The sequence below is a fragment of the Acomys minous genome, assembly GCF_964271855.1.
Source record: "Acomys minous genome assembly, chromosome: 17".
Classification (NCBI taxonomy): Eukaryota; Metazoa; Chordata; class Mammalia; order Rodentia; family Muridae; genus Acomys; species Acomys minous.
Window position 1 is genome coordinate 56,554,290 of NC_140500.1, and position 10,441 is coordinate 56,564,730.

General features: G+C 50.7%; 1 protein-coding gene across 2 annotated transcripts; it reads right to left on the reverse strand.

The window, feature by feature from the left end:
* Positions 1-2,113: 2,113 nt before the first annotated feature.
* Positions 2,114-6,713, reverse strand: LOC311588376 (uncharacterized protein). 2 transcript variants are annotated; one of them, XM_084765955.1, is made up of 2 exons: positions 6,602-6,713; positions 2,114-3,376 (listed from the first exon to the last, which is right to left on the reverse strand). In XM_084765955.1, exons 1-2 carry the CDS (start codon positions 6,616-6,618, stop codon positions 2,923-2,925), a joined length of 471 nt encoding a protein of 156 aa, XP_084622081.1. In that variant the 5' UTR covers positions 6,619-6,713; the 3' UTR covers positions 2,114-2,922. The 2 variants fall into 2 exon arrangements, with proteins under 2 accessions (XP_084622081.1, XP_084622080.1); XM_084765954.1 differs by having other exon boundaries at positions 2,114-3,379.
* Positions 6,714-10,441: the final 3,728 nt, after the last annotated feature.

Consider the following 10,441-nt stretch of genomic DNA (forward strand, 5'->3'; position numbering starts at 1 on the left):
ACGCAGCCAGACAAGGCCTTCTCCGACTAGACTGAGGAAGTGGGTGTCAGAGCGAGGCCTTTGTAAGGAATCCTGCTGAAGAGACAAGACCAGATGCCCAGGGAGCCTCAGAGTGGAAAGGCTGAACCTCTTCTGGGCGGCCCCGCCTGACTGCTCCCTGCTGCCAGGAAGCTAAGCCCCTCCCCAACCTGGGCCCAGAGGGGCAGGCAGCGGGAAGCCATGCCTGACTGAACCAGGCCAGTGGAGTGAGCGCTGTGCTGTGAGAGTCAGGAAGCCAGGAAGCATGGAGGCTGGGGATGAGGTTTGGGGTACATGGACCAGATTTCAGATCCTTAGTCAGGACAGTAGGATGTGCCTGGAACATCAGCTCTCTCCCTAAAGAGAGTCAAACTGTTGCTGTCTGCCCCCAAAGCCTTCCTCCGGCCTAGCAGGTTTATTTCTGCCACTGCGGCTTGTGTATGTGTTTGAATTGAAATCAAGCAGGGCAGATCTCTCATTGCCAGAATGAGAGGTTTTTTGTTTGTTTGTTTGTTTGTTTCTTGAATTTTTGGATATGTTTTGTCCAGTTATGCCATAATTATCTTAAGAAGTTTTGTTGAAATTGGGGGGAAACCTGTTACCTCCTATATTGTCTTTTCTGTCTGTGATATTTTGTCTCTTAACTAGTTAGGACTGACTTTACGCCTTTTAAATAAACTGCTTTTGGGCAAGGAGTGGAGTCCAGTTACCTCGCCTGTCCCGAAGTCTAGATCTCCTCCCCCAAACCACAGACACCAGACATGGTGACGGCATACGTAATCTTGGTGCTCAGGAGGTAGAGGCAGGAGGTCAGAGGTTAAGAACTGTCTATAAAGAGACTTCAGGGCTAGCCTGGCCTACACAGGCTGTCTCTAAAATAAATAAGTAAACCACCCTTACTTCCCCCACAAAAGTCTCACACTCCTGCATTTTCTTCTAGCAGTTCATGGGTTTGGCCTTTGCTGTTATTATTACAAATATATTTTATCTCAGTTACTGTCGATCAAGCGTCCAGCAACGCTGATGAATTCTAGCATCAATTCTATGATTTTGCCTGTAGATGTCACGTGACCCATTTTTCCCATCATCTTAGACAATGGTAACCTTTTATTCTTTCTTGTTGTTGTTTGGTTTTGGGGTTTTTTCCTTGTTATTTTGTTTGGTTTGAGTTTTTTTTTCCAAGACAGGGTTTCTCTGTGTAGACTGGGCTGACCTCGAACTCACAGAGATCCACCTGCCTCTGCCTCTCTAAGTGCTGGGATTAAAGGCGTGTGCCACCACTCCTGGCAACGTGCTGGGACCTCATTTTTGTTTTGTTTTTTGAGACAAAGTGGTTATTTCTCTTTAGTAATTCCTGCACTCTTGCAAGTTGCAGTCTGTTGCCATTGCTTCCAGGCTGGATTTCCAACTGCATGCTTGGAGCTGCTGCTGCCGCCGCCGCTGCCGCCATCTATAAACTCCTGAGTTTCCCTGCTGGCTTTCTGAAAAACTCATCTTTGCCTGAGCTTTTATTTTCCCACAGAACTCTCTGGCGACCATCAATTTTCAGTGTCCACACGTGTATCTTGCATGCTGGTCTTTGCATGTGGGCGTAATGTTTAGAGGATGTCAGCCATGGCACCTCCTCAGGCTTCAGAATCTCTCAGACAGGGACTGGAGAGATGCTCCTCCGCTCTCAAAGGCATGCCCTGCTCTTGCAAAGGACCCGAGTTCAGTTCCCGGTGGGCATATTAGGTGGCTCAGAGCTGCCTGTTAAGTCCAGCCCAGGGGATCCAATGCCTCTGGCCTCCACTGGCACCTCACTAGTATACATATACAAACATAATTTAAAATAAAAATAAATTTTAAAAAATCTCTTGGTGTGTAAATTATTATTATTTTTTTTTTTTTTTAGGGCTGGAGAGATGGCTCCGCCATTAAAAACACTTGTTGCTCTTGTGGAAGGCTTGGGTTCAGTTCCCAGCACCCACAGAATAGCTCACAGGCATCTGGACCGCCAGCTCCAGGAGGACCTTACGCCCTCTTCTGGCTTCTGCAGGCACTAGTCATGCATGCAGTATACTTACATTACGCGCAGGTAAAACACTCATAGACATAAAAATAAAAGACTCTTTATTGAAAACAGATCCTCCCTCCCCCCCCTCCCCCAGAAGCTGGTAAAAAGCAAACAATAACAACAAAAAGCATTCAGGAAAAGCTTTCATGACATCGTTCCAATTTGATTCAATGGGCAATTTGTTTAGTTTGTTTGGTTTTTTAACCCCAGGCCTCTTTCACTTGAGCATTCAGGCCCTGACTGCCCAGCTGTTTGCTTTCTTGTTCTGGTTCCTGTGTCGACCTGACCCAAGGCCTTAACTGTCATCTGCTTGGTCCCCACACCCACCCAACAACAGCAGGACAGGCACACCCTCCCCCCAGCGCCTGGGCGCCTTGCTCTCCGACCAACCCTGCTCTTCCAGCCCTGGCTTCCAGTAACTGCTCTGATTTGGTTTCCATTCCCCCTTTTCCTCCGTAGAGGGCCTCAGAGCCAACCAGATCTCATAGCCTCTGACGGAGGCCAGGATCTATGGGTCTAGGCAAACCCTGCCAGCAGACGCTTCTCCAGAAGCTGGCCAGTGTCTTCTGAGGGGCACGTGGTGAGGGTGGGGTGGGGGAGGTGGGGGAGGGGACTGGCTCTGTCTGATTGCTGACTGGAGAGTTTCTGCTTAACAGTCACCTTTCTGGGCCTGTGCTGAACTACACTGGAATGTTTCTTGCCTGCCAAGTTCAAAGGATGAGCTCATCCCCACGGGCCACTGGGGAAGATGCTCAGGCAAGAATCTTTAAAAAAAAAAAAAAGTACATGTGGCCTGAAAGACTCAAGAAACTCAGCAGCAGGCCCTTGAGAAATTGTCCCTACGCTGTTCAATGGCAGCTTCTGCTGCGGCGCTGGTGGCTGCTGTTGGTGGAGGTGTTGCTGTTGTTGTTGCTGTTGTTGCTGTTGATGTTGTTGTTGTTGTTGCTGCTGCTGCTGCTGCTGCTGCTACTATTGCTGTTGCTAGTGCTGACATCTCTACTCTGGCTGTAGCTGAGGCCAGGCTTGAGGCTTGTGTCACTATTGCTGTTGTTGCTGCTGCTGCTGCTGCTGCTGCTGCTGCTGCTGCTGCTGCTGCTGCTACTGGTGCTGTAGTCGTTGCTGCTGCTGCTGCTACTGCTGCTGCTGCTGCTGCTGCTGCTAGTGCTGATGTCTCTGCGGCCGAGTCCAGGCTTGAAGCTTGTGTCACTATTGCTGTTGCTGCTGCTGTAGCTGTTGGTGGTGTAGCTGCTCCTGCTGCTGGGGCTAATGCTGGTGTCACTCCTGCAGTTGCGGCGGCCAAATCTGCTGTTTGGGAAAGAAAACATCTCAGGGTTTGTTTTGTTGTTGTTGTTGTTTTGTTATTTATTTGATTTGTTTAAAAAAAAAGCAGGACACAGTCTCTCTCTCTCTCTCTCTCTCTCTCTCACACACACACACACACACACACACACACACACACACATACATTTTCTGGGTCAAGCAGGCTTAAGGATCACAGATGAATTTGCAGTGCTTAAAGATGTCTCTCCAGGGCTGGAGAGATGGCTTAGAGGTTAAGAGCATTGTCTGTTCTTTCAGAGGTCCTGAGTTCAATTCCCAGCAACCACATGGTGCCTCATAACCATCTATAACGAGATCTGGTGCCCTCCTCTGGCCTGTAGATACACATGCGGGCAGAACTGTGTAAAACATAATAAATAAATCTTTTAAAAACATAAAAAATAAAATAAAGATGTCTCTCCAGTGTGTGATACCAAGAAAAGTCAGTAATTCAGGGGAGCAGATTCTGAAAAGTTCAGATTCTAAACGCCCTCCCAAACTGCCCGAGTGTCAGTGTTCTTCTGCATAGATAGCTAAAAGCGGAAAGATCAAAGGCTCATGGCTTCACCTGAAGACTCCGCTCAAGGCTGAGTATGCATGTACCCTATCTTAGGTAGACTTCCTGGTTTTTTGTCTTGCTTGCTTTTTGGAAATGGAAGCTCTTGTGTCCCAGGTTGACCTTGCACTTACTGCCACAGTTAGCTTCAGCTGTCAAGATGACATAGACTTAGTCACCTGAGAAGAAAGAACCTGGAGGAACCGCCCAGAAAAGACTGGCCTGTGGCCATGTCTATGAGGCACTAAAAACAAAACAAAACAAAGCACTATTAATTAGTGCAGGAAGGCCCAGACCACTGTGGGTGGCACCATCCCTAGGCAAGCGGGTCTGGATTGTATAGGAAAACTAGCTGAAGTAAAGTAAGAAATCCACTGGGACTTCAAGGGTGGCCTTGAACTTCTGATCCTCCTGCTTTCACCTCCCAAGTGCTGCATTTACTAGCATGTTCCACCTTCGAGTCCTCACATCTTGACCCCCGTAGGACATCCACTTTATAGGTCTTGGACCACCATCCTTTGGGAAACAAGACCGGAAGATGAGAAGGTATGCCCCATGCACTCGCCAGTGATGAAAGTAGACAAAGAGAATGCTAGGGTTTTTTTGTTTTGTTTTTGTTTTTTGTTGTTTTGTTTTGTTTTGTTTGTGACTGACTTCTTCTGTGAGAATTTGAGTGGTATTATTGACCGTGGGAGTCTGGAAGTCCCACAGCCACCCGGAGCACCCCGTCCAGTCCTGCACACTCTGCAGGGCCCAAGCCCTGCCCTGCTGCTCCGTCCTTCAAAGCAGAGAGTCAACCATCCTTTCCAAGTGGCAGGAGACTAAGAAGAGCCAGGTAACAAGACTTCTTTCCCTCTCCTCAGGCTGGGCGCATCCCCAGGCGGCTGCCCCGGTTCTCCATAAAGGATGGAAAAACAATTCACCAGGAAGCCTGGAAAGTGCTGACATCCTAGCGGCCCTAGCAAGTGAGCAGGGAAGGCCAGTGTGAGAGGAGCTCTGTCTATTCCAGTGGTTCTCAACCTTCCTAACGCTGTGGCCCCTTAATACAGTCCCTCATGTTGGAGTGATCCTCAGCCATAAAATTATTTCTTGCTACTTCATAACTGTAATTTTGCTACTGTTGTGAATCATAAGGAAAATATCTGATATGCAGGATATCTGATGTGTGACCCCCAAGGGGGTTCCCAACCCGCAGGATGAGAATCTATACCATGGCCGCCTGCAGGGACAGAGCTGTGCTGTGCCTGTCCCAGAGAGTATCAAATCTACAGTTACTTGGGGCCAGCCTGCCGTAGCTGACATGATATAAATAGCTCGGAGAGAGCTGAGGGAAGGCCGAGGTGTGGGGCCCAGCTGGCTTCTGCCTTCCAATGCCTATGTGCTCCCCAGGGCCGTGTGAGTGTGTCTGAAGGAATAAGCCAGCAATTCCTGGGCCAGGAGCATAGGTCATGTGGTGGGGTGCTTCCCTTACACGCACGCTTCCTGGGTTCTATCTAACCCTGCACCACAGAAGCGGAGCGTGGCAGGGCACACATGTAACCCCAGAACTCAGCACCAGCCTGGTCTACATCGTGACTTCGAGGCCGCTCTAGGCTACCAAAGACTCTGTGTCAGAGGAAACAAACAGTCCTTGCCCTGAGCAGCTAGAACCTGCTAGAGGCACAGGTGTGGACCAGATAGCTCACACAGGTACCACCTGGTCCCAAACCTCAGCGAATAAAAGAGCAGAAGCCGTGTGGTCAGAGGTCAGGACAGCTCAGAAAAGGGGCGGAGGGGAGGATGGGCAGGCAGACAGGAGGGGGCTGGCAAAGAACCAGTAGGAACATGGCAGGGTCTCTAAGGAACAGACTGTCCCCACAGATGACGCTGGTTATAGCGTATTGTGACACACACATGCTTCTCCTAGAAATGAGGCCAGGAGAGGGGCGTGTGTTAGAACCGGAACCGGCATCGTCCAGAGGCCGACCTGGGCTGCGTGGGACAAGGGAGGCTGAGCTTAGGAAAGAGGATAAAGAGAAAGTCAAATCATCACCTTGCCTCATGGAGGGCAAACTGAAGGGAAAGACAAGAGGGGTCCCCAGCCATGCATTCCAGAGTGAACTCGCCGTAGATCTGGAAGACCGTTCTGTGACGGAAGTCCAGAGAAATAAAAGGGAGCCCGAACAGCTCTGACCCACACAGGAGTGTGGAGGTGACCGGTTGCTGTCTACTGCCTCGGGCTCCCAGCTCTGCAGCTGGTGTCCCAGCATACCCTCCACCACCACAGTGCCAGCGGCACCCACTGTCACAGGGAGCCTGGGGAGACACCCTGAGTCCACAGCCTCAGTGATGTCATCGCTGATGTCACCAAAAACATGAGCAAAATGACAATGCAGAGACGGGAATGATGGCAGACGTGTAACGGTCTTTCAAAAAAAAAAAACCCTGGCGAGCGGATCTGGAACCGCAGGCTGAGGCTCACGGTAGGAACACTGTGGTGACTGTGGCATTGCTGTGTTAGCGCTGCCAGCAGCCCACACCTGGTTGGATAGAAACGGACAAGCGGTCCAGCCGATAGAAGGGGGTCATTTTAGTTAGTTAAGGCCCCAGTGCTGTGGTAAAACACCGTCACCCAAAGTAACTTGTGGAGGAAAGAGTTTAGTTCATCTTACAGTTTATTGTCCATCATCCAGGTACGTCAGGGCAGGAGGGACCTGGAGGCAGGAACCAACGCAGAGGCCATAGAGGAACGTATTCGCTTGCTCCTCCCGGCTTGCTCAGGCGCTTTTTATGCCAGGCAGGACCACCTGCTGGGGGGATGGGCCCTCCCACCTCAATCATCAATCAAGAAAATGGGCTGCAGCCTTTCCCACCAGGCCAATCTGGTGGGAAATTTTCTCAACTGAGGTTCAGTCTTCCAAAAAAAAAAAAAAGAGTCCAGTCTGTGTCAAGTTGACTCGGAACGTAGCTAGCGCAGAGGTCCTAAAGGAAAATCCCAAGCCCTACTCCCGATTAAACACCCCAATAAGGTACAGTGAAATCCTCGCCCCAGTTTTTGTCATTAAAAAAAAAAAAGTCTTAACAGATAGTCATGAAGTCATTGGACCATGAAGAGTTTCATGTGAGATAACAAGCAAACTACACCGACATCCTGGTGGCCGTATCTCTTTAGTGTCAGCGTGTCCCTGGGTAATTAAACATCCTGAAGATAGGTTGTTTTCCCAGATCACGTGACTCACAGCTGCCTTCAACATCTCAGACTCAGGGTATCTGAAACCTTCTGGCCTCCATGGCTTATAGCACTCACACCATACACACACACACACACACACACACACACACACACACACACACTCACACACACACACACTCTCACACACACACTCACACACACACACACACTCACACTCACACACACATACTCACTACATACATACATACACACACACACACACTCACACTCACACACACACACATACTCACTACATACATACATACACACACACTCACACACACATACTCACACACACACACACACTCACACACACACACACTCACACATACATACTCACTACATACATACATACACACACACACTCACTACATACATACACACACACTCACACACACTCACACTACATACACACACACACTACAAACACTCACACTATACACATACACACAAATAAATGATAGATAGATAGATAGATAGATAAAAATATTTTAAAATCACCTTTTTAAAAGGTGGTAATTTCTTAGGGGAATCCCCAGGTTTTTCCAAAATTTTAGAGTGAGGAATTAACAAGCATGACAATTGCTGTGTGAGTGATCTAAAGATCTGTGTGATAACCACTCTCGAGTTTGGAAACGGAAAAATCAGTATTTATCTTTCCCCAGCTCTGGTAGGCTAGCACTGGCATAGCTGGGTGCATCTTGGGGTCTCAGGGATGCTAGAGTTGGGGGGGGCAGTGTCAGATGAGGGCATCCACACAGGTGAAGGGGGTCCTATTATTTAGAGGCTTTGAAAGCGTTTTCTGTTTTGCTTGTGGCATCACTGGGGAGCACTTGCTACTGAGCAGCATACCCAGTCTAGCTGTAAAGGCCTTGGAGCTCCCAGCCTGGCAGCTTCCTACAAAGCAAGCGACAGCTGACAGGCAAGATGGAGGCCAGAAACTTCCCAGAGGCCTCTTATGCAGGCACCCTCCTGAATGTGGAGAGGCTGGTTTGGGACACGGGCCTTCTCCAGAGTGACAGGGAAGGATGGGGGGGGGGGAACTACCACTCCTCTACGAATCGGGGGGTGGGGGGTGGGGTGGGGTGGGGTGGGGGCTGGGATACAGATGATGTAATGGGAGGCTTGAGGAGAAGGCAACGCTTTACAAGCCCGGGTGGGAGAATGGAAGACAGGTGTGGTCAGGAAAGCTCAAGCAAAGGGATGCTGTGGCGAAGGCCTGAGCCTAGAGAACTTTTGAGAAACACACTGCATGTCACGGCTCCAGGTAGTGAAACGACACACACTGCGTGTCACGCCTCCAGGTAGTGAAACGACACACACTGCGTGTCACGGCTCCAGGTAGTGAAACGACACACACTGCGTGTCACGGCTCCAGGTAGTGAAACGACACACACTGCGTGTCACGGCTCCAGGTAGTGAAACGACACACACTGCATGTCACGGCTCCAGGTAGTGAAACGACACACACTGCGTGTCACGCCTCCAGGTAGTGAAACGACACACACTGCGTGTCACGGCTCCAGGTAGTGAAACGACACACACTGCGTGTCACGCCTCCAGGTAGTGAAACGACACACACTGCGTGTCACGGCTCCAGGTAGTGAAACGACACACACTGCGTGTCACGCCTCCAGGTAGTGAAACAACACACACTGCGTGTCACGCCTCCAGGTAGTGAAACGACACACACTGCGTGTCACGGCTCCAGGTAGTGAAACGACACACACTGCGTGTCACGGCTCCAGGTAGTGAAACGACACACACTGCGTGTCACGGCTCCAGGTAGTGAAACGACACACACTGCGTGTCACGCCTCCAGGTAGTGAAACAACACACACTGCGTGTCACGGCTCCAGGTAGTGAAACGACACACACTGCGTGTCACGCCTCCAGGTAGTGAAACAACACACACTGCGTGTCACGGCTCCAGGTAGTGAAACGACACACACTGCGTGTCACGCCTCCAGGTAGTCCTGTGTCCATATCTTAAACCTGTCCCAGAGTCAGACTTATCTCTTCCTGGGAAAAACCATTTTGCATGACACAAAGGCCAGGCTTGGGTTCCCTGCCTGTGGATGCTGTGCCTGATGCTGAAGGGAGAAGGAGGGGCACCCCTCCCCCATGCGGATGGCACACCGTGCCTTCACAGTGCCCAGCCTGCAGGGCCAGGCCACAGAGATACATCTGAGCCCTGTGGCTGCTGTCCCCAGGACGTGGGTGACCCGATCCCACTGCCAAGAATCCCAGCAGAAGCAGATCTACACACAGGAGGTGAGGACAGGAGCCTGGCCCTTCTCTCTGTCACCACCATCCACTGAGGAGCAAGCACGAGTCACCCGGCCCCGCCCCCTCCACCCCAGAGCTTCTAGAGCAAGCAGCCTGCTTACCTCAGAGTCACCAACATTCTTTGTGGGACCCTAATGGGCTGTGGCCTGGGAACCAGTCCCAGCCTTCCTGACTCCAGCTGCTTTCCTGGTGCCAGAGGGAGTAGAAGCCAAGAAGAAGAAGGCAGTGTGAAAACAACTGAGAAAGATCCGTGCAAGGGGCTCTCACACTCTTGCCTTCAGCCTTTGACCTCCGAAGCCTTAGGAAGATGCAAAGTTGACCTCAGATGTCAGATGCCTCTAACCGGGAGGACACTGCCGCTGGTGCCCTGGGCTCGCCTCCCAAAGTCAGTCCAAGGAGCCTTCTAATAAAGAGCATCCAAGAGTCTGGAGCAAAATACAGAAGAGGGGCTCTGAGCTGAATGCTGTAAGAGAGTCCTCAACACCTAGGACTTCCGGAGCCAGCTGTTCCTCTTCCCCTGGGAAGCCAGTGGGGGAATAGTTGCCTTCCTGCTCCAGTTGAGGAGGCAGAGAGAAAGCCACAGAGCGGGAAGGGACGGGAAGGGCCTCAGTGTAGGTACAGTTTCTGCCCAGAGCTGGCTGGAGATGGCTGCTGGGTCTCTGTGCTCAGGGGTGGGGCCTTCCGAGGGCAGGCTGACCTGTTCTGCTGCCGGGACCACATATATGTTAGTATGATTAGCTTACAAAGAGACTGCTTACAAAGTAACGGCTCCACTGTCACATTTCCATACACCTAGGAAATGTGTGCTTCCTATGTACGTTGCTTTTACCATCCTCCTCCTTTAAACCTTCCCCCTGTTGCTCCCCCACCCCACACACTGGTTGTCTGTGTTCATAACTTAAAGCTACCCTGGAGTCAGATTTGCCTTTTCCTGGGAAAGCACTCTTGCATGGAAGCAAAGGCCCAGCTTGGGTTCCCTGCAGGATACCGC